General features: G+C 38.3%; 2 protein-coding genes across 2 annotated transcripts in view; one reads left to right on the top strand and one right to left on the bottom strand.

Annotated features, from left to right (window-relative positions):
• Window positions 1–3,090: 3,090 nt before the first annotated feature.
• Window positions 3,091–15,813, top strand: LOC136267363 (neurogenic locus notch homolog protein 1-like). Its single transcript, XM_066062481.1, has 10 exons — window positions 3,091–3,136; window positions 3,187–3,286; window positions 8,445–9,082; window positions 12,356–13,593; window positions 13,817–14,019; window positions 14,417–14,522; window positions 15,096–15,265; window positions 15,361–15,427; window positions 15,486–15,561; window positions 15,624–15,813. Exons 1-10 carry the CDS (start codon window positions 3,091–3,093, stop codon window positions 15,638–15,640), a joined length of 2,661 nt encoding a protein of 886 aa, XP_065918553.1. The 3' UTR covers window positions 15,641–15,813.
• A 389-nt stretch (window positions 15,814–16,202) lies between these two features.
• Window positions 16,203–25,584, bottom strand: part of LOC136267364 (uncharacterized) — a 40,612-nt gene continuing 31,230 nt past the window's right edge. Inside the window, exon 4 of the mRNA XM_066062482.1 lies at window positions 16,203–16,941. Coding sequence (XP_065918554.1) covers window positions 16,328–16,941 — 614 coding nt within the window. The 3' untranslated portion in view covers window positions 16,203–16,327. The remainder of the gene's footprint in view (window positions 16,942–25,584) is intronic.

The following is a 25,584-nucleotide window of genomic DNA, read 5'->3' on the forward strand; positions in this document are numbered from 1 at the left end:
AAGAAGTTTCTAGGGTGTTTTCTTGACTTGTGCACTAACAACTTCTGTCAAATAGTTTAATTTCAGTTGTTGCTACATTGATGCTTTGGTTGACGTGCTTAAGTAAAATGGTTAATTTCTTAGCATGCATACAGTTAACAAGGCCGCAGTACCTGAAAACTCTTTGTTTTTGCTTTATCAGTACCAAAGTTCCATGCTGCATTTATCTGAATCTAGCATCAATTGAAGCTAATAAAATTTAATGTCATGCAGGGTTTTCACTCCCAAACCCCTTATAGCTTAACTTTATAAGCTCAAATGATACCACAGCATTTATGCTGTCACATTATATAAGGAGGTTAGTTGTGGCCAAAAACTAGTTGTTTATGTAAGTGATTTTGGGACTCTGGTTGTAAAATATTAATATGGTGATGGGGCCATATAGTTGTAAAAAGTCAGATTGAAATAGTAACAGTACAGTCTGTGGTTATATACACTACAAAGTTGAAGTTATTTTTGTGTGCATTTTAAATCTCTACAATGACCTTAAGATCCAATCCTGTGTATGTCTTTGACAATCCACTATTATGTATTGCCTTATAATCCAATAGCATTTAAAGGTGTAGTTCTGTTTTTCTAAAATTGCTTACAACTGAACTCATCCATCTTGTACCCCCACAATCTTTCAGTACAATAGAGTATTTGGTTAAAAATAGCTTCCAGATTCAATCTTGTGATAGCTATATTCCAAAATTTCCCAAAGGAGCATCACCCCTAGCTGGAAAATTCTACGTGTATGTACTCTACACACTGCATGGTGAGTGCATACTTGCCCTCTCAAGCCCTCTCTTCATTGTTACTGTTTGGACGTCATAATTTGAGCCATGAGACTGTAAAGCACACTAGCTATACCTTAAGCCAAGCAATACACTATAAATTTAGCTATCTCGTATATTGATGAATTCAGCATATAAATTTTATTAATTCATGAATTGATGCAATCAATTAGCAAAAAACCTAACTCTAAAATTGCTAAATTTAATGTACCACTAAATTAAGGCATTTCAAACACAAAATTAATAGCAAGTATTGATCATATGTGTACTTCTCCTTCCTGTTCTTGTAAAGAATATATTTTTAGTTACTGGCTGTGGCCATATATGACATGCAGCTAGTAGCTGTTACAACTGTTCTGGAATAATGGTGTTGTTTCAACGTTATTACACCTAGGTGAATCATAATGCTTTAATTACAATCATTGTGAAAGCATTGTGAATCACTTAAACAAAGTGGCATCATTTTTCAGTCAAAATATTGCCATATTTTAATACTGAATAGGCTAAATTTGCAAAATTTTTCTGTGGGGGCATGCCCCCAGACCCCCCTAGATAGAGCATGCTCCGCATGCTGAGTGTGCTTCGCACACTATAGCTAGATGTAACCAGTTTCACTTTTCTTAGCCAACCAACAATTGTTAGCACTCCCCCTTCTGAAATCCTAGATCCACCCTTGACTGTATCAACATAGTTGTAGTGCTTTGCAATTGTGTTCCGTATACAAAACAATAAATAGTTACATTATAATTTGTACTACAGGTGGATTATTGAACTTGATTTTGATGTAATCAACTCACTGAACTGAACTGTACATTGAATCATGTTCTCAGGTATATACAATACCATCCATAGTTCATGTACTTATATACACTTCAGGCTACTGATATTCTTAATGCTCATCAATTAAGAGGAGTGTTGATGAGGGCTTATTGTAAGAAACAATAGCTACCACTAAATTTCAAATTAGATCTTTATTTTACTGTTATTACACAGACTGATGTAGTTTGTGATTGTGGTGGAGGAAAAGGTCCTTTCCCTATTCTCTATGTATCTATTTCTGTGGGTAAAATGATCTCAATACTTCCATTGTAGCTGCAGTATTTACCATTACTATTGTGTCAATGCAAGCAACATCAGTTTGTGCTGTGGCAGTTATTGTTATCATATTTATTTTTGTAGGAGTTTTGATAATTCTGGTGTTTACTCTAATTTTGGCCGGAGCAGTGGTGATTCTAGACCTGACCTACAGGGGGCCAAGTAGGGAACAGCATAGCTATTGTTGTTTGGCTGTAGTATAAAGCAGAATTTCAGGGGGATCTGCATGGGGGTGCAGCCCCCAGAAACTACAGGATTTTTGCAATTTAAAGGCTTGAAAACAGCCTAACATTTATGCTAAAAACATGAAAAATGCTAAAAAATAGCAATGCCAATCTATACTGCAACTTTTCCCCAAAATTTTAAAAAGTTATTTTTCAACAAGGGGGCCATGGCCTTACCTGTCCCCCCCTTAGAATTGCCTATGGGCCGGAGTGCTAGTAAAATGGAAACACTCAAAGAAATACACCTGGCACCCTAATGGCAGGAGGAGTACAGATAAGATGGATAGAGGACATATTGTTCCCATGACAATTAAAGAATAAGTGACATTAGAACAATCATCATCTCCATACAAACCACTCTAGAAACTACATTCTCAGTCTGGTAGTGTTGGTCAATAAAATGTCAAACTTACTCCTTGATTGTCATGTCCTCTTGTCTCTTGATTAAGTATTTTTGTAGTTAGTAGCTAACTCATATACAACTGTAATTGCAATATTTTGGATAGAGGCGTGGCCTGTACATCCAAATCATACGCACAATAAAGTAGTTATACCCATTTAAAAATCACATGTTATATTACTATAGTGTCTGTCCAGCAGATTCTTAAATTGATTGGGGGAGTTGGAGTCAATCACTAAAGAATTCCAATCATTTATCACTCAAAAATATAATACAGGTATTTATACATCTATCACTGTATCAGCTGTTGATGGAACATTTTGCATAACAAATAGTACATTGATGGTGTATATGCTCTGTCACATGTATGATATTATTGTCCTCATAGTATCAGTATTAGTGTATTGTATAAGGCAGAAATACACTTTAATAGATCATTCACCAATGACGCATCTCCCGATTTGTCACGTGATGTCGCGTTTTAGATGCATTACACTGTACTATAAGAACAGAAGTATGTACCACTCGTATACTACAGTATTAGTAAGATACTAAGATGTGCTACTATTCACTGGTGTTCGTACTGGTGCTATTGCCTTCTAGTAAGTTTGCAACGTATATAGCTACGACCATGCATCTTGTTTTACCTCAGTGTTAGTTACAGTCACCGTGTCCATAACGTGTGATCCTCCGTGCGTTCATGGAGTGTGTATATCAGTGGCTGGTGATGCAAAAAGTTACGATGCTTGCAGGTAAGAATATGGGAGTGTATAATTTTGCAAGTACGTAATACTGTTTACCTAGCTGGCTATTTGTATTACGAGTAGTCTATAGCTTCCCTTAGTGCTAGAAGAAAATAACTCAGCTGTATGGCTTACGCAATCAATGAAAAAGTTTACATGTATTAGTGAGACCCTATAGAGCTGCGTCTGAGCAGTAAAAGAGAAATAAAAAGAAAATTTTCTCTGTTCTCCTACCTAGCTATTCCTTCTAATTTCACAAAGGAAAAGTGTGCATTATTTTTCATAATGTGCCACAAAATTGCTTTAATTTCCTCTGTATGGCAATAAAGTATGCTTTAGGTAAACATGACACAGATGAAATCCATGCATGTGTGGAGACACTGGAATGACCACAATAACCCCCCACTAACATAGCTGCATGTCAACATCATCACCATAGAAATTAACAACAGATTCAATGGCCATGTACACAAATTCCAACACAATAATATTACGACTTAGTCTTAAATTGTCCACCATCGTAAGTACAGCAAATTCTTGTTTAGATTCAGTGATAGATTGATGCCTTCTGCATTGTTGGCCACACCTCAGGCCACACTTATGAACAACGATTAGATAGCAGTGCAAACTGTTCAATATTCAAATAGCTAGCCTTCCATAGTCATTCTCCTCATCCTCCTGTCTGATTACTCCTGTGCAGCAGGTTCTGCATTCAAACTGTGTGAAAACATGGCATTGTTTGCTACAAACTAACCTTCTGCTAATCATAAAGTAAGTACTAGTTTTCTCACTTCCATCATGGCGTATCAGATTGTGATAATAAACCCTGTTAATCTTATTTTCTTCTTGATTGCAACTCCCAATTCATACATTAACAAGAACAAGCACTATGTACACTCCACACTATGGAAAATATAGCACCTGGTGAGGTCTCAAACCAAATACAGCACTTGGCTTCGCTTCATGCTATTATTGTCTCTCAACCTTATCCATGTGCAGTATTGCACCAAATACACTCACAGCAGTGCTTTAACTAGTATTTAAACTGACAGCACCTTCAAAGTTTCCTTTGATGACTGTAGCATGCATGTGGATCTTTACTGTGTTACTGAAATTAAATAGCAACTACTGAGTTGTTTCATGACTGTTGTTTCATTTTGCATCTTAATGGCTGTCATTTTGAGGATCCCCAAATTGGAGTTGTTTGTAGTCATCACACATTAAGTAAATCATTTTTCTGTAAATGCTATCCCACTAGGGACCTGTGAGAAGTCATATCACTATAAATTTTATTGGTGGAAGCAACAACCTACCAACTATATACAGTGCAAAACAAGCAATGGTTCTGTAAAATTCAGTACTTATTTTTGCAAAGTGACCAAATTTGTTGATTTCTGTGATACAACTTGACACTTGCATTTTTTGGAAAAGTGGTAAGACTATCAAATTACATATGTAGACAAGGGAATTGTCTAACTTTCAAAGTCACTTTTCAAAGTCCAGATATTTTCTCATCGTTATACACACATTTCACGGGAGTACTGTAGCTACTTTAAATAAAAAACAGTCAATTGTCAATTTATGATCACGTAAGGTGGAGTTATCATATTAAGCATGGACAGACATTGCATATGCAGTGGTATAAGCTGAACAAGGGAAACAATATCAGCCACACAAGTTATCATGCACTTCCTTTAGTATTAATTGATCAAGAATGGTTGTGGGAACAGAGCCAGCTAGTGACGACAGCTACTGATCATGAAGGCTTCTGTTGATGATAACGGATCATACTGCTGGCCACAATTTTTTTTCCATGCGGTCAGCAAACCTGGCAAGTCAGCAATTAACAAAGAAATAACATCTGTTTGTACCATGGTGGTTAGAAAATTAAATATCTTTGCATAATATGCATAATATGGTCGGCACATTGTCTTTGTGGTAGATTCTTTCCCAGACATAATCCGACACTTTGACTGAGAAAGAATACACCACAATAACCTGAATAATGATATACATTGTTTTGTGTAGCTTTACATCAGTCATGTAGCCAATGTCCAAATGTTTCAACTGTCTATAGAAAATGTGGGCCTGTTTACTAAATTAATCTGCTGCTAATCACGAATAAGTACAAGGTGTTCCAGATCATGATAAACTGTATTATATAGATGCTTACTTTTCTTCTTTCTTCTCTCCAGATTCATACACTTACACATGTACACTTACAATATGTACTGTTGGAAAATATAGCTCGTGGTCTCACCTCATGTTGCACTTGCAGAGATGGTATGTAATGTGATAACACTCACTTCTTTACAAGAAAAGGTCTCTCTGATAATTGTGGCCTGCATGTGAGCCTGTACTGCGTTACTGGAATATTTATGCTACATGATTATTAAATTGAATCATGTTATTGCTGAGTTGTTTCATGACATTGTCCCAAACGTTTTCATTTTGCATCTTAATGGCTGTTGTTTTGATGATGCCTAAATAAAATTTGTTTAATAGCAACTGAATACAGTACTGTAGTTATCATAAGATAAGTGATTATAAATTTTGTTGGTCAAAGCAATCTAAGGTACATACCTACCAACTATACAGTGTCAGTGATTCTGTAAAATTCAGTACTTACTTTGCAAAGTGGGTCATTTGTTATTACTCTAATACAAAGAGTTGCCAGACACTTCCATTTATGGAAAAGTGGTGTGACTATCAAATTATACATATAGGCAATTGATGTTTCAGGGAATTCCTAACTCTCAAAGTCACTTTTCAAAGTCCAGATATTTTTCTCAAATTTACATGCACATTAATACATTAATTAATACAGTACTTATATAACAGTCAATTTATGATCGCACAAGGAGGAGTTATCGTTTTCAGCATGGACAGATAGTGATTATGTAATAGTATAAGCTGAACCATATCAGCCACACAGGTTACCATGACTACTTTAGTATTGAGTGTATATTCCAAGAATGGTCATGGGAACATGGCCAACTGATAACGACAGCTACTGAAGACTTCTTGATGAGAATGGATTACACTGCTGACCACAATTTACATGCGGTCGGCAAACCTGGCAAGTCAGCAAATAACAACATCTGTTTATATCATGGTGGTTAGAAAAAATAAATATCTTTACATAATGTGGTCGACACATTGTCTCTGTGGTAGATTCTTTCCCAGACATAATCCGACACTTTGCCTGGGAAGGAATGCACCACAATAGCCTGAATAATGATATACATTTTTATTGAAATATTTTATCAGTCATGTAGCCAATGTCCACTGTCTACAGACAATTCCAATGTTAAGGTACACAATCATTACAGTGGTGCAAAGAAATACCAGTGGGATCCTCTGTACTCTTATTTTTTACTCTTATTTTGAACTTGTGAAACTCATTCGATATTGGTCACTGCTTTGTTAACTGTATTTGATTTAGCAACTTTACAAATGCCATGAACTAATTGAGTAGCTGTCAACCAGCTGATGGTATAACTAGCCAGCTAAACGACAACCTCAGTCATTTGGGTAAATTCATAATTCTTTTGCAAATGTCTATGTCTAGAGCTAAACCTCTCCATATATGGAATTATCATTCTTTATGGCTGCTGTACATGCTTTAATTGGAACAGTATAGTTCTCAGTTCACACCACCAATGGCTTCATGTACAAATAAACACCTCAATCCACTATGTGGAACACTATCACCTGTGTATTGTGTGTTGTTACATGCTTTGGGTGTATAGAGTCTAGTCACCACTGGGTCTGGGGTATTTTTTACATACAACAGAGTAACAGGCTTACAGGTCCCTAGTAGGAGGTGGAAACCAAGTGGTGAAGTAGTATGTAGAAACCATCATGTCACAATGTGTATTCCTTAGTTACAGAATTTCTGAAGTGAAATAAGCATAACTGAAGTGGTTTCTTAGGGGATACATGAGTAGTAGCCATGTATCTTAAGCCATACCAGTTATGTTTTAGTGTTCTACAACCTAAAGGACATTGGGGCACAAGCTTCAAAGTGTTTTATAGACCAAACTGCAGATTAAAATGACTCAGAGCATATAGCGTATTTATATTACTGCCTCACCTTAAATAGTAGCTGTACTTGAGTATTGCCTCAATCAGTTTTGAAAATAAGAGCTTAAACATTTGTGTATGCATCAAGTAGTGGTCAAGTTTGAATGCCACATCAACTTTTAAAACTAAGGTAATAACTGCTGTGACATTTAACCAGTAAATATGGTATTTGTCGTAGGCTACCATGTTCCCCAAATACAATGGAATTCTTTTTGTGGATTAGCTACCACACTTCTTTTAAAATGGTGTAGGTAAGGAGTGTTATCAAGTGCCAACTCTGATTACCAGTTGGCTACAATTTACAGGTAATAATGATGCAGTATAGCTAGATGAGACTGCTATCTCTCATGATCCTTATCATTACATATACATATCATGTTTCAAACTTATTATCCTGTGTATTGGTTTAATAATCTATGGTAATACTGTGGCATGTAAGTAGTAGTCAACGATTCTTCAAGTGCAAATAGTGTGTGGGCACTATAGGGGAATATAGGATGTACCTGTGGATTAAGCAACACTGTAAAGGGTATTATTGTTGGGTCAAAAAATCTAATTGTGTAGCTACCATTGAGGCAATGAGACAACTGTCTCAGTTAAGAGAAGTTAGAATTTAGTATACCACAAAGATCAGGGAGCTCTAATATAGCAAAGATTCTGAAGTCACACTACCTACCTTTGGATTTAATAGATCAGCCATGTTTCATTACCTACTAACTTTTCTGACTGTATCCTTGGAATTGACAATTGTATAATGATAATGATTTTTTGCTGTAATTAATTATTGCACAGCCCCCACAGCAAAAATTATGTGCTAATATTTCCTGTATTTGTTCCATCTGTACTTCAGTATTGGAACTACACGTCAAAATACATTTTACCTAGGCTCAGACAGAAACAGACCACAGGCCCTAATACTCAATGACACTAGAGTCATTAATAGATTAGTGATCTATTTTATCTTGGTACATATTGGGTGAATCAATACTGACTAAGGACAGAGCTAGTATAGGTCATATGTATATTTGTTGTGCCTACTATTCTGTTCTTCATATTATCTATTATAATTTATATTCCTTAGGTGTGATGCTCTATGGTATGGTGACGACTGTTCAGAGTTCATCTGTGATCGTCCTGAAGCTAACCCATGTAGAAATGGCGCCACTTGTCAGCCACTAGCCAACTATACTGACTATGAATGTCAATGTGCTGTGAATTACAGTGGTGAATTTTGCACAGTCAGCCATTTTAACTGTAGTAACACTACATGTAGTGGACATGGTAACTGTTCAGATAATGATCTTGATCCATCTGGTTATCAGTGTGAGTGTGATGTAGGATTTAGTGGATCATATTGTGAAGAGAATATTGATGAGTGTGTGGGTGTTAATTGTAACAATGGTACCTGTGTGGATGGTATATCAAGCTATTATTGTTCTTGTAATGTAAACTACACTGGTAGTCATTGTGAAGATGTGGACTACTGTTCTATACACAATGCTGAGGAATCCAATGGCTGTCATAGTGGTATATGTTGTCCCAATGGTGGTACTTGCATTAATGTACCAGAAGAAGAGCGACATGAATGTGCCTGTCCTCCTCCTTGGTTGGCAGTTCATAGTTGTCGAAGACGTGCAGTACTCTGTGCAGATGATCCTTGTCATAATGGTGCCAGTTGTGAAGATGATGGCCTTCAGTACAACTGTACATGTCCATCAGGTAATTGTTATAGATACAATATATCCACTCGAAAACAGCCAAGCTGTAAAATAGAGTGTGGCCCTCAAAAGCCTGGGTGAAAAAAGTTGTGAAATCAAAGGTGGCGACCAAGAAATGGCTGCAATGATGTTATTGCTAATAAATTTTAACAATGCACACAGCCATTATTAAAAGTTTTTAGCATTAACATCATTGCAGCCATTTCTTGGCCGCCACCTTTGATTTCATGCCTTTTTTCACCCAGGCTTTTGAGGGCAGCACTCTTTTTTTACAGCTTGGCTGTTTTTGAGTGGATTTCACTTCTTTTTGTATTTTCAAAAACCAAATCCTGCACGTTTTTACTGGGATATGATTTCCAGGCTGTTGTATCACAAGTTTTGCTAGCATAGTACTTATTATGATGATTATGATTGGTGCGAGTCGGTCATACTAGTCTGCTTGCAGACTGCCTGGGGGAGAAACTGAGTTAATACGGCAAATATACCACTGATTGATATGAAAATGGCTCTATAGCTACTAGATTGAGCCTCAAAGTGTTGCAACAATAGTATGGTGCTAATGCTCTAATAGAGTGCACGTTTTTGCTTTCGTCGAAATCATCTAATAGAACACACATAGAATGTTCTAGAACAACCTAGATTTTCTATTGGTAGATCAGTTTTACTTATTAAGTAGAAATTAAGTGAAGTGATCAGCCGAGATAGCAGTGGTTTAGTGGGGATGGAGGCGTTAGGTATGGAGGTCCTTGGTTCGAATTCTGGTCATGATCAGTAGATTTTTTCGACATTTTATTATTATTTATTATTATTATTTATTACAGGTAACTTATAAGGCTAAACAGTCTGTTACACCTGATCAACAGGTAAAAAAGTACAAGTAGACTAATTACATACATTTATACATAGTGTTAGATGAATAGTGGTCAATCAATTTCTTAAAATCATCAACTGATGCTGCACATACTACTTCTTGGGGTAAATTATTCCATGGTTCAACAACTCTTCTTGTAAAAGAATATTTCCTGGCATCTGTTCTTGAAAAATATTTAAATAGCTTAAATGTATGACCTCTGGTATGGGTAATGGGTGAAAAAGTAAAAAAATCAGAATAGTCTATATCATACTTATCATGTAGCATATTGTAGACAGCAATCATGTCACCTCTATAACGTCTATAATGTAATGATGGCAAGTTAAGTACTTTCAATCGTTCCTCGTAGTCAAGATTTCTTATAGATTTGATCATTCTGGTTGCTTTCTGCTGGATTTTTTCTAATTTTTGGATAACTGTTTTATAGTAAGGTCCCCAAACCAAGTTACCATATTCTAAAATAGGACGTACTATTGATTTGTATAAATATGTAAATGAATCTACAGAAATATCCGAAAAGGTCTGTTTAATAAGGCCAAGAAGTCTATTAGCTTTGTTAACCACTGCCGAACACTGACTATGAAACTTGAGATTGCAATCAATCAAAACCCCCAAATCCTTTTCCTCATTTACCTTAACAATGTCTATCCCATCCATCTTATAACAATATCTTGGATTAAACTGACCTATATGTAGTATTTTACATTTAGATTTATGTAGCTTTTTTTTTTGCCCCCCAGTGATTGCTCTATTAGAGTATCTTGATCCCACGATTTTACACTTGCTCGTTTTTTGCTTTATAACTTTGTAGCTGTAAGTCTGTTGCTGTTCTAACCACCAAAAGGCACTCCTACGATGATCAGCCTATGTACACACGAATTTTCAAGTTATTCTTCTACTTGGTTTACCCTGTAGCCGTGACAAAAGTTTCATCTTTTTTACGTGAATAAATGCTCATAACTCCTTGAATATTTATCAGATTCATAGTAAATTTGGTACACGAATATACCTTTATAAGCTCTTTACGTGTGCCAAATATCGATACAATGGAGTTAAAAGTTTGTGTTTTATAACAATTTTTGCAAAGTGTGCGAAAAGAAATTGAAGTCCCCGTAGCCCCCTACAGCGTAGAGAAAAGAAAACGAAGAAATTAAAACGAAACTTTGGCCACTCATATCTCAGAAACGGCTACGAAGATTTTCTTCAAATTTGGTATGTGGCGTGGCCTACCTGGCGGACACCTCTGTAGTGAAACTTGTTCCAATCGGATAAGGGATCATGGAGCTACAAAGGTGTGAAAATCGCGTTTTCTTTCTTCCTGTAAATATACTCACGGTGTGGCGCGCCGGCTTCTTGGGCCTGTTTGTCTTGATCTTTACAGTTTCTGTATTTTCCTTGTGCTTTATACGTCAATTAAAGTGAATTAGAAGAAATTTGGCATCAAAATTTATTGTCATTGAGTATTGTACTTCAGTACGATAAGCAGTCAAGGAGCTCAACACTGGCTCACCTATATAGCTAAGCATGATTCACTGCTTCTCAAGCCTGACATTCAGCTGCTAGTGGTATTAATTAGCTAACAGGTGCAGGCATAGCAGCTAACTCTTTACACACAAAACACACACCTTTTCTTTGAATTTATTTCACTTTTGCTCCGTGTAATTGATTTTTATTTGTTTGTTAATTCAACAGGAATAGTTTGTAGTTTACACCAAAAACTTTTTAAAGAAAAATGTGTCAAAGTTAAAAGTTGAAGTTTTTCTGGTATATATTTGTGTAAAATTAAGCAAACCCCAATTTGGTACAAATTGAGGTTTGACCAGTGAAACCTGTGACCCTTATGTACACAATTACAAGAAAACAGTCACAATAAAATGGCCAAAAAGACGTTTTTATTGGAATAATGAATCTTCCATTAGAGTAGTTGAAACAAATTTTGGAAAACAGTAAAATATTTGTTGCATTGCATGGACTATCTCTGCGAGTGCTATTGTGTAAGCTAGTAATCATGTTTGCAGCACATACGTAGCTACATCCCTTGACATGTGGGTCTGGTAAGGTACAATGTGATGGTAGCAGAGATTAAACTGTAATATTTATGTGCAGTTTGTGTTGTGGTATATTAAAGGAAAAAAATGACGGTCAGACAGTCTTTGTTGTTCATTCAGACTACCTATTATAGAGCATAGAGCTAATCTCTTTAATTTTTAAAGATGAAAAATGCGAAATCTGAGAAATCTGCATGCAAATACTATGCTCCTTGAAATTGTTTACTTGTACAACTATTTTAACTGCTGATTCTTTTTTTATGATTTAGGTTTTAGAGTAGGGTAACTGTGTTTGTGAAATAATGTTGCACATGTGTTTACACTATGCACATATACCTGGATCAATCCTTCACAGGTTTCACTGGGAAACACTGTGAAGTTGAGCTACTAGAGTGTATCACAAATCCTTGTCAGAATAATGCAACTTGCTATGAAGTTGAAGCAGATTATAATAATTTGCAGTTTGGGCAACACTGCTCTTGTCTTCCTTATACTACTGGTGAATTCTGTGAATCAAAATATGATCCTTGTGATGACGTAGAGTGCCATAATGGTGGTAGTTGTTGGTCACACTTTGTGACAGGCGAATATTACACAGAGTGTCAATGTGTTGATGGGTACACTGGCCAAGACTGTTCCACTGACATTGATGAATGTTCAGAGAATGACTTATGCAAAAATGGTGCTGAGTGTACAAATCTTCCTGGATCATTTCACTGTAATTGCACCAGTGGATTTACTGGTGATCATTGCCAAATCAACATAAACATCTGCACAAACATTGCATGTCAGAATGATAATTGTCTCCCAACTCCAGATGACTTTCAGTGTAACTGTCTCTCTGGCTATCACGGACAATATTGTCAGTGGTTAACCAATCAAACTTGTGCAGGAGCTAACAATACTAGATTTGGCTGTGCCCCTGGACACACTTCAAATTGTATTGAAAATCTTGGAGGGTTAGATGGCAGGCAAATTTCTGTTGGAGGGGAAATTATCACTGTTGTATTTGAGTGCAAATGTAATGATGGATTTGTTGGTGATTTGTGTGAAGGAATAGTTCCATATTGCAATAGGAATCCATGCACCAGTCCGTATCGATATCACAGGTGTATAACTAACTACACTAATCCATCCATTCCCCATTGCATCTGCAAGACTGGCTATGAAGGAGAAGAGTGTGAAATTGATGTGGACTTGTGTGAGAACTCTCCGTGCCTCCACAATGGCACCTGTCAAGATCGTGGAACATATTATTCTTGTCATTGTCCACGAGGGTACAGTGGTATTAATTGCTCTATAGAGAGATGTATGGCTAACACTTGTAACAATGCTGGGTCTTGTTGGAATACTCACACTGGACCAAAATGTTCATGTTATGATGGTTGTACTGGAAGCAGATGTAAAACTTGCCTTGACCCATGTGAAGAAAACCCTTGCCTTAATGGAGGAACTTGCTCTAGTACTAGAAGACGTTTCTCATGTGATTGTCCAGTTGGATATTCTGGAGCCACTTGTTCTGTTTGCCTGCAACCATTTTGTGCCTGTACTGTGTCTGGATGTGAAGAGAAGGGAAATAATGGAATATGTGATGTAAGTGTGTACAAGTGTTGGGTTTGTATGCACAAACTATACATATGTACTAGTGTACATACAGTGTTTGTATGTATGTATGTCATGCTATAGTATCACAGGCATGCATATATCTAGGCCTCATCCACTGCAAGCCAACTACTCATTGCAGTCTGCTTCAATCATGTGCACAACCAAAGTCCAAACATGTATATATAATTCACATGTTTTCATTTGATACTAGGACGAGTGTAATAATGAGCAATGTCACTGGGACAATGATGAGTGTCGTCTGATCAAGACAGAAGACCCCTGGAATCAGTGTTCAGTGATGGTTGATGGTAAATCTTGTCAAGAGTTATTCAACAATGGAGTGTGTGACAGTGAGTGTGCTACTACAAAGTGTCTTCTGGATGGTAAAGATTGTCTGCCAGTGTGTCCTCGCAGGTAAGTCAGTTGTGACTTATTAGTACATTGGACTATTGTCAGCTGATTGAATGTACACAAATGATAGTTAAAATAATATTTCTGGTTTAAGCTTGACACAGCTATTTAGCTGCTCGCAACTGCGTTTTGCATACATTGTAAAATTAGAAGTATTTGCTTTGAGTGCCAATGCACTTGGCAAATGAGCATACATATTAACAAGTCACTATGAATTTTTATCTTTTAATAATATAGGTCCATAGGCCTGTACGTACCAATTGCATTAGTATTTCATGATTACATGTTAATCATACAGTTAATGGTTAATGTATAGCCATTATACAGTCATGATACATGTAGTGATATGTAGTGTGCAGCTCTATGGGATGATGTGTAAATATTTTTTATGGCTATATAGGAAATGTGCAAACCGTTTCCAAAATCAGAAATGTGACCAGAGGTGTAACACACAAGAATGTCTGTTTGATGGAGGTGACTGTAAATCACAGACTGAAGTTAAACTGGTATGAATTTCAACATTCACGCAGACATGTGCACCACACATAAATGCACACACTTGTGCTGCACGAAAACACATAATATGCACATAAAATAGTTTTTACATACACACTTGGAATTCCACGTACACACTCAGGAAATATAACCTCTAGTATATAAAATTGCAGACATTACTTGTTTTGAATAAGGAAAACATTTATATAAATTCATGTACCTACTCATATATACCTCTGCTCCCACAAAGCCAGTATTACCAACAAGGAAAACATGTGACTCTTACTCTATAAAAGCATTTTTGCTACAAATTCATGACCAAAATTTTCCAAAACTAAATGTACAAGAAATCTTGCAAGCTTAATTAAATAACACACTTGTTCTTCTTCATGTTGGTACCGGTGGTTTTATAATTTCTAGGCTAGCTTTTATAGGATGCAGTGTTTTGGCTGGTGGCCCGTGTAACAAGAGTTAAAAGAAAAACGAGAGCTTGATGAACACAAACTGAAACAATGTTGCTCTTTGTACCATACACATTGTGTACATAGTCTGTATTTTGTGATCTAGTAACTTTTCCCAACCAGGCAAAAGGACTATTAACATTTATTGTAACGCTACCGGCAAGGGGGAGAATTTCTACAAGGAGACTAAACTGGAATTTATTCCTAGTGACATTAGGTGATCTATTGAACTGTATACCCATCATTGAGGATGTAAGGGAGATAGTTGAACCAGAGGAGAGGACTACACACAGGTATCAGCTAGTACAAATATTGTGCATTGTAGTAAATATGTTAAAATTTCCAAATAATATATGTGTAAGTTCTCTCGTTGGTTAATTTTAAACAGGTGGAACATGACAGTTGCTTTAGATGTGGGTGATTGTACTAACCTTTGTATCACTAGTAGTTCTGAGGTAAGTACTACAAGCAAGCTCATGTTTGGTGTATATAGCTAACAATTATTTTTACCAGGCTAAAGACATTCTCAACATCCATTACTCAAGAGGTAGTTTTCCTCCATACCCATACAGGGTAACAAACATGTCCTGTAAGTACTATAGTGTGGTAATAATCTTTATTATTTTTGTTACCTATTTGTTTGTATGATAGATCACAAGACAGTGTGATGAGCATCTAACTCTGACAATGTATCTGCACAAACATTTGTATAGTTTAACTTGTACTGACTCTAGCTGGATGGCTTACACAATAACTGGTGCTTAGCTCATCATTTCAATAACATGCATACACATTTTAGTTGTGAATACTCCAGCATTATAATTCACATTGTTGAATTTCAGTTATTATGTGAGTTACATATGTTCACACACACACACACACACACACACACACACACACACACACACACACACACACACACACACACACACACACACACACACACACACACACACACACACACACACACACACACACACACACACACACACACACACACACACACACACAGTACACGCACAATCATTTTGTAAGTACAGTGGTGCATGTTATTAAAAGTTTGCTGTGGTCTCACATTTTGTAAGTACAGTGGTGCACGTTATTGAAAGTTTGCTGTGGTCTCAATGTTGTTCCACTATAGTACATCAGAAATTCATGCAATGAATTTAAATCTTGTTTACTTACTGCTACTGTGTTGGATGATTTGTGAGAAACTTGCCACATGCTATATCTTGTCACAATTAATCATAATGTTCAACTAGTGTACAAATATGAACATCTGATATATTCAGTTCTACATAACTAAAAGGGAGAAATACTTTTTGATGGTTAATACAGTAAGAGTCATCATTCCTTCAATTCTTTATATCTATTGAGGTACTCCCATAAGCAGGATTATCTTGTAACTTAACTTGGACATTTACTACATCAGAATAAGCAGGATTATCTTGTAACACAACTTGTTCTTTTGGATCAGAATAAGCAGGATTATCCTGCATGGTGACATGTTGCTGGGTGGGACTGGTGTTGGAAATATTCTTAACACTGTTTTGTTCATCACTCATTTCAGAGTAAATTGGTTCTGATTTGTTTGGTAGAGATGTTTTTAATGTTCCCTCATCAATAGTACTGTAATATACACCCTCTCGTTTAGTGGATGCGCTTCTCTTTCCCTTCCACATCACAATTATAACCACAGCTATAATGATGATGATAGTGATAATGATAACTGCTAGTATCACTCCTACTATTAACCCGACATCAGAACTAGAGGAACTAGAATTGCTGACAGCAGTTGGGGATAAATTATGAATTAGGGATAAAGTAGAAGTTGAGGGTGAAGGAGAAGTTGTTACAGTTGTTGTTGAATGTAATTTCAGTACACTAACAATACTACTAGTGGAAATTATTGTAGCAGCTGCAGCTGTGCTTGAAGTAGTAGTAGTGGTGGTAGTAGCAATATCAGAAACTAGAGTACAGTTCAGCAGCATAATTATATTTAATTGTATGCATTATAAACATCAACACATGTATTAAACACAAGAAAATCCATTGAAACTTTACCAATGAATAAATACTCTATGAAATTATTTTTCATAGAATTTTCATTGGTTATTTTCATTGGATATTCATTGATTTGTCCAATGAAAATGGAAATAAAAATTCATTGGGTACACCAATGAAATTTTGACTTTCCATAGGTTTGTTTGAAAATTTCATTGGATTTTCAAGGCCAACTTGTCCAGTAGTGACACTACAAACACAAAGACATGTCTTGATTGGATATGTCCCCACCTGTTTATGATGGTTATTTGAAGTTGACTACTGGTTGACATTTCTTGTAAACTTTGACATTTCATTTAAGAAATACTGCATAAATTCCATAACACAATTTTTGAAAGATCATGTCACTTCAACTATGAGTGTATAACCCATCCTGATGTTTCAAAGTTTAAAGCAGATGAGAGGATAGTTGTTGTTTAAACTATTACGTAGTAACTGCTCTAATAGAGTATGAGTGGTTTCAAAGAGTAAGCTTGAGAGCCAAATTTATAAGCAACAACAACTAGAATCACTTTTGCAACTGATATAAGGCTTCATTCCATATGGGAACATAAAAATTTTATGACTAATGAAGAAACATTGACAATAATGATCATTCACTGTGGTTATTCAGATATGACGTGGGGAATCTAAATATCATTTGGAGTGTGGTATATGTCAACACAACCAACGTAATGAATGGCATCTAAATTAAACATTGCACAATGCTTTGTGAATCCATAGAATGATTATCATGTGTATAAAGTGGCAGATGAAGTAGTTTACATCTAAATCGTCTTTCAAAACAACACATGCAGTTATCACCAGTACATTGTTGTCAGGTATTGACATTATATAGTTGGTCTTTACAATCCTGGCACATTATTGAGTAGGATGCTTGCAATGTTACTTAACTAACATTTATTAGAAGCTTATGCAACAATACTTGATGTTCAACACCACTAAGGAACAATGATTGATGAAAGACAGGGAGGTGATATTAGGTAGGAAAAGTAGACCAGAACCCTAAGGAAGCTACTTGCTAATGACAAGTACCCAAAAATAGTGATAGGTTCCAGTGATATTTGCTAATGGGACTGACATTGTCATCATGTAATTAGAGCAGCAGCAGCAGCAGCACACACACACACGCACGCACCCATGCATGCATGCACCCACGCGCTCACACGCACACCACATGCACGCATGTACATGCACACACCCACGCACTCCCACAAATGCAAGCACACACACACACATGCATGCATGCACTACAAAGAAGTGAAAGAACACACACACCCACAAATGAGCAGAAGTTATACTTATTGTGTCAGAAATTTACCCGATTATGCTGCTAATTATGCTCCATTATGCCAGCATTATGCTTTAGGCTTTTCAACCCCTATTATACCTAAAGACGTAAACCTAACACACACACACGCTCATACACACACTGACACTCACACGCACACACACACTGACACACACACACACACACACACACTTACACTCACACTTACACACACGCACGCACACACTTACACTCACACACACACACACACACACACACACACACACACACACACACACACACACACTCACACTCACACACACACACACACACACACACACACACACACACACACACACTGACACTCACACACACACTGATACTCACACACACACACACGCACATGTAACACTAGTAACTTAACTGTGTTATATAAACATTATGTAATACAATATCACGTGTGCCTGTACAAAGTAGTGTGTGCATTAATAAGAGAGAACATATTGTCAACAATTCTAGTACCTGTTGTTTTCGGTGAAACCAGTTACAGTGGAGATCCTACCGAGATTACTCGACAATGGAAACTGCAGAACACAGGTCACCCGGGTTGGAGGACGCCGAAGCATCGCCTAGTGTGATTCATGCGGCGACAGAGCAACGCATGGACGAACACACTTACACTCACACACACACACACACACACACACACACACACACACACACACACACACACACACACACTCACACACACACACTGACACTCACACACACACTGATACTCACACACACACACACGCACATGTAACACTAGTAACTTAACTGTGTTATATAAACATTATGTAATACAATATCACGTGTGCCTGTACAAAGTAGTGTGTGCGTTAATAAGAGAGAACACATTGTCAACAATTCTAGTACCTGTTGTTTTCGGTGAAACCAGTTACAGTGGAGATCCTACCGAGATTACTCGACAATGGAAACTGCAGAACACAGGTCACCCGGGTTGGAGGACACCGAAGCATCGCCTAGTGTAATTCATGCGGCGACAGAGCAACGCATGGACGAAGTTCCAGAAGGAAGGATTTTCTCCCTTAATTCCAGAAAATTGGTTCTGGAACAATTGAGAGTGTTATCGGTGATGTTAGGAGTGACAGCGAAAGCAACCTGCACTCAGACCAGACAGCTCATTGAAGGCAAGCTGATGGAGAGAGGGTTCGAACCACGAAGTGTCCAGGTAGTGATCGGCCAGGAGAATGGACGGCTTTACTCGGTGAATGATGATGGGATCATCGCAGCAGGTCCAGAGATGCAGGAGAGGTCAGGTAGTCATGTGCAACATAATTACAATTACACAACCGTACTTGTGGTTAATAATAATGGGGTCATTCCATGTCAAATCAACAAGGAATTTAGGGTCACCTCTCGGATTTTGACGAAACTTGGTATGTTTGTAGTACCTGTGGTGCTTATCACTCATGCAAATTTTTAGCTCCATACATTCCATAGTTTCTGATTTATGACCACAAATATTTTGAATATTTCATGAAAATTTGGTCCATCTCTAGTTATAAAATTGACTGCAACTTTGCACTGTGTAAATATTTTTACACACAATTTTCACTGATGGAAGACTGTTAATTGACCTTTCCAGTGATCCCTAAATTATGGGATATCTACGTAATTAAGGTTCAATAGTACTTCATTGAAAACTTTAAACCTTTATATTTTTAAAAATGCTGCTTGAAATTTTTCGAATTCTTCTGTGAATAATGATTGGCTCATAGTTTATGTTTGATAACATTTTTGTGGTGGGACCACAATGGGCTCAAGAGATATAATGAATTATGTTGTGGTATGCGGTGGAATTTGCAGTCTATTATTGCTGTATTGGGAGTCTACACCTCCAATAACCACTCACAACAAGCCCATACCAAGTTTATCTTACAGAGTGAAGGTGTCTAGGTACATTGCAACCTGTATTAATGACCACCTGTATTGAAAGGCCATCTATGTGCTGTAGTTAACTTATACTTCTTTAATGTATAACACCAAAGCATCAACCCTTTCTAGCAAATCCAAAATGGTCCTTATTAGACAGGTTGACTATAAATTATAGATCTGACCACCATGTGTCCATAAACATCATGTAAATGTTGTACCATCTCTTCACAAGTACCTTCTTAATTAAGTTGAATCCCACTGTAGTGGACTTAGCCATATTTAAGTTCCATATGTGGCTGCATAGGTACAAACAGCAGAACTCCTCAGAAGGGATACCTGGACACCTTGATAACCAGAACACCTGTTTATACACTGTACTCCCACTCTAGCAGTGCACGTACATTTAGACCAAGATACTTCTGTGGCTTCTGTAATATGAGCACTTGATTATGGTCCTAGGGATGGAGGGGTTTTACTGTATACATGCACTACACACCTCAATGTGTGAAATTAACTACTAAATTACTTTACATTCACGACCACTTGAAGATCAAGTCATAAATTCATACACATACTCACGTAGGAACTAAACGTGATGACCACATATTTAACATTTACCTGTAAAGATCTTCAAAACGTGAACGCAAAATACTTTTAAAAACCATTAATTTTAGTAATTACAGTACTACAAATCACACATTGAGGTGCAAACAAGTGTTAATAATATAAAAACTCTTGGTACAAGTAATGCATCTATCGTATATAGTGTAACTCTTCTATTCCCTGGACCATTGATGAAGTGTTCATTTTTGAGAAACCACAGACTTATCTTGGGTCCAAAATGTACGTACAATTATAAAGTAAGATCATGAGGCTATCAAGGTGCCCAGATATCCTTTTTGAGGAGGTCTGTTGTACCTATGCAGCCATGTACGTAACTTGAATAGTGTAGAGTGGGGATATGTATGTAAGTGCATAATGGCGAGATTTTACTTAATAAAATAAATAAGGTATAACTGAAGAGATGGTACAACATTAATGTGTTTATGGACGCATGATGATCTCGTTTATAGTCAACCTGTCTAATAAGGACCATTTTTGGATTTACTAGAAAAGATTGATGCTTTGGTGCTATACATTAAGATCCAATTAAAGTATAAATTAGCTGCAGCTTATAGATGGTCTTCCAATACAGGTGGTCACTAATACAGGTTGCAATGTACCTAGACACCTTCACTCTGTAAGATAAACTTGGCATGGCCTTGTTGTGGGTGGTTATTGGAGGTGTAGACTCCAATACAGCAATAATAGACTGCAAATTCCATCACATACCACAACATAATTCATTATACCTCTTGAGCCCATTGTGGTCCCACCACAAAAATTTTATCAAACATAGACTATGACCCAATCATTATTCACAAAAGAATTCAAAAAATTTCAAGCAGCATTTTTCAAAATATAAAGGTTTAAAGTTTTCAATGAAGTACTATTGAACCTTAATTAAGTAGATATCCCATAATTTAGGGATCACTGGAAAGGTCAATCAACAGTCTTCCATCGGTGAAAATTGTGTGTAAAAATATTTACACAGTACAAAGTTGCAGTTGATTTTGTAACTAGAGATGGACCAAATTTTCATGAAATATTCAAAATATTTGTGGTTATAAATCAGAAACTGTGGAATGTATGGAGCTAAAAATTTGCATGAGTGATAAGCACCACAGGTACTACAAACGTACCAAGTTTCGTCAAAATCCGAGAAGTGACCCTAAATTCCTTGTTGATTTGACATGGAATGACCCAATGATGAAATAATGCACGTTACTGACGCATCACACGAGTCCGTGGAGTCTTTACGCAGTGCACTGCACGAGGCGCGCCTAGAAAATGAGAAACTCCAGTCGGTCCTCGAGGCCAAGTGTAATGAACTGGAGAGTATTTGTGTTGAGAGAGATAAGCTCGAGTCCGAGATCACCGAGTTGCAGGCGACTCTGTCCGCGATACCGCTTGGGGAGGTTGAGCGATTGAAGGCGGAAGTACGCAGCCAGACCGCTAAAGCAAAGTGATTCTGGAGAATGAGATGCGAGCAGATGCTGGAGAACGACAATCTGGTTGAGGCAAAGGAACTTGAGATAGCGTCCTTGCGGGCCCAGTTGGCTGCTGTTCGAACTCATGGAGGGACTACTGCCACTGCATCACAGAGTGAAATTACATACATCGTGTCGTCCACTCCGAAATCTCAACAAGGGAATAGCGGCTCTTGTATTCCCCGAAGCTGGAGCACAACAGTGTATTGTCGGTTAGTAGGAAAGGAAAGGCCCCCCCCCCCTGTGGATCTTTTTACAGACCAGAGTGATGTGCTATGGAAAGATTGGCTCCCCACCTTTGAGTTAGCTGCGGCTTGGAATAACTGGACGGAAGAAGAGAAACTGTGGCAGCTGGCAGGCCACTTGCGAGGTAAGGCATCCCAAGAATGGACACTGCTTCCAGCCACTGACAAGTTAGCGTTTGCATCCGCCACTAGAGCTTTGAGCAAGAGACTAGACCGTGGCACCAAGGCACTGGCAGCCCAGGAATTCTGTCATACCACCCAGCAATCGTCGGAATAAGTTTCCAATTTCATTCTGCGGCTTGAACAAACTTTTAGGAGAGGGTATGGACATGAAAGTATGTCAGTGGAGACTAGAGACACACTCTTGTATGGCCAACTCCAAGAAGGACTTAAGTATACCTTGATGAAGTCACAGGAGCCAGGAACTACAATGAACTGTGTCAAGCAGCACGTAGTGAAGAACGGAGGTTGACAGAGCTACAGCGGCGGCAACAATACCAGTCAGATCTTCCAAAACTCAGCAATACCCTAAGGCGAAGTGATAACAACAAGGGTAATCCTGACAAAGGCAAGAATTCTAGTGGCCAGGCATCTGCTCAGACCACAATGAGGAACAGTGCAGCCAATGACAGATTCAGAGGAGGAAGGTGTTGGAATTGTGGGAAAGCTGGCCATATAGCAGCTGACTGTAGAGGACCCAGGCATGAGAGTAGTGGGCAACTTGAGTTGCCACGTGGCTCCAGGATGGTGTCAAGTACAGGGACCAGAGAGAGTGATGGCAGCCCTTCCAGCAATGAGACTAGAGATAGAGAGAATGGTGGCAGCAGCCCTTCCAGCAGTGAGAGTGACAATCCTCTGTTGTACCTGTTGAGTGATGGATCCAATTCTGAAGATCCCCTGGCAGTAAATGAAGTCAGAATAGCGGATCAAGGCAGCCAACCACAAACTGTTAAAGTTATAGTAGGTGGAGTCCCAATGGATGGTGTAGTGGATAGTGGCTTTGACATTATGATCATTGGCAAGAAGAAGGTTGCCAGTGTAGCTAAGCTGCACAAGAGGGACTTTAAGTCTCCAGAAAAACAACCACGTACGTACAACCTCCAGCCATTCCATGTGGACGGGCGGATAGAGGTGGATATCAGCTTTGGTGACCTTACCATGAAGACTTGGGTGTATGTTAAAATGGATGCACCAGAACAGCTCCTGCTTTCAGAAGGAGCCTGTCGCCAGTTGGGGGTAATAAGGTACCATCCGGAAGTTAAACCTGGGAATGTGACAGTGAAGGCAGAATCAAATGCAGTCAGCAACTGTAAGGTCCCAATGGTGAGAGTAAAGTTGGTTCATGATATCAGACTACTCCCCAATCAGCATGTTATGGCTGAGGTTACACTACAGAGAGAGGGAATAAGTGAGCTAGGGAAGCCATTGTTGTTTGAGCCTGATGTGTCATTGGCAGAGGAAAGGATACATGCAATGGAGACTGTTCTGCTCAATCACAAGGAGAAGTTCTATGTGCCTATCCTGAACCGATTAGGGTTCACACAGAAGATGGGTGGTGGAGTACAGATTGGAACAGCACAACCAGTTGAGATTGTTGATGCAGGAGAAAGACATGCAGAATCAACCCAGGGTATGGCAGACCCCCATCTGGAGGTGCAAAGTTTGACAACTGATGATAATAAGATCTTGCCAGGTATTTCAGCGTTGGAGCAAAGGAAGGCCAAGCTCAGAGTTGTTCCTGAGTGAATGCCCTCTGCAAGGCAAGGACAGGGAAGAATTACTGTCACTTATAACAGAGTACCATGATGTCTTCTCATTTAATGACAGTGAAAGAGGAGAGACTAACTGGGTGGAAATGAATATAGAAACAGGAGATGCAGCACCAGTAAGGCAGCCACCACGTCGTGTCCCATTTGCAGTACGGAGTGAGATTGCCCACCAACTGAAGCAGATGCAAGACAATGGAGTGATTCAAACATCAAACAGCCCATGTACAAGTCCTATTGTTCTTGTACGCAAGAAGGATGGCACAATGCATTTCTGCATAGATTATCGGAAATTGAATATGGTCACTAAGGCAGATCAGTTTCCACTGCCGAGAATTGATGACTTACTGGATCAGCTGGGTAAGGCTCAGTATTTCTCTACCCTCGACTTGGCAGCAGGATATTGGCAGATACGTATTGAACAAAGTTCTCGGGAGAAAACAGCATTTACCATACAGCAAGGACTCTTCAAGTTCAGGGTTATGCCATTTGGCTTAACTACCGCTCCAGCCGTGTTCCAACGATTGATGCAAAGAGTGATCAGTGGGTTGAATCCATCCGATGGTCCTGATTTTGTATGTGTTTACATTGATGATCTGCTGGTGTTCTCACATTCGCTTGAGGACCATTTAACTCATCTCCGGCTAGTGATGGACAGGCTGAGGCAAGCTGGTCTGAAGCTGAAACCAACTAAATGCCATTTTGTTAGACAGTCAGTTGAATTTCTAGGCCACATAATTACACCATCAGGGCTAAAGCCTAATCCCAGACAAATAGCAGCAGTACATGATTTCCCTGTACCGACCTCAATACATCAGCTGAGACAGTGCTTGGGGTTAACCTCCTACTACCGCCGCTTTATAAAACGGTTTTCCAGGATAGCTGCACCATTATACCAGTTAGCCAAAAAGGACACCCAATGGAGTTGGGACAAGCAATGTCAACAAGCTTTGAGACACTGAAGCAACGACTAATACAGAGCCCAATACTGATGTACCCTAACTTTGATGAGAAATTTACACTGGAGACCGATGCCAGCTCTAGTGGTCTAGGAGCGGTGCTCTCACAGTCAAGAGATGGCTTACTTCACCCAATTTCCTTTGCAAGTAGATCTTTGTCCCAGGCGGAGAGAAACTATGGCATTACAGAACTTGAGACACTGGCAGTTGTGTGGGCTATACAACACTACAGAGCCTATCTGTATGGTCATGAAGTACTAGTAGTCACGGATCGCTC

Source organism: Dysidea avara, chromosome 9 (assembly GCF_963678975.1).
Source record: "Dysidea avara chromosome 9, odDysAvar1.4, whole genome shotgun sequence".
Lineage (NCBI taxonomy): Eukaryota > Metazoa > Porifera > Demospongiae > Dictyoceratida > Dysideidae > Dysidea > Dysidea avara.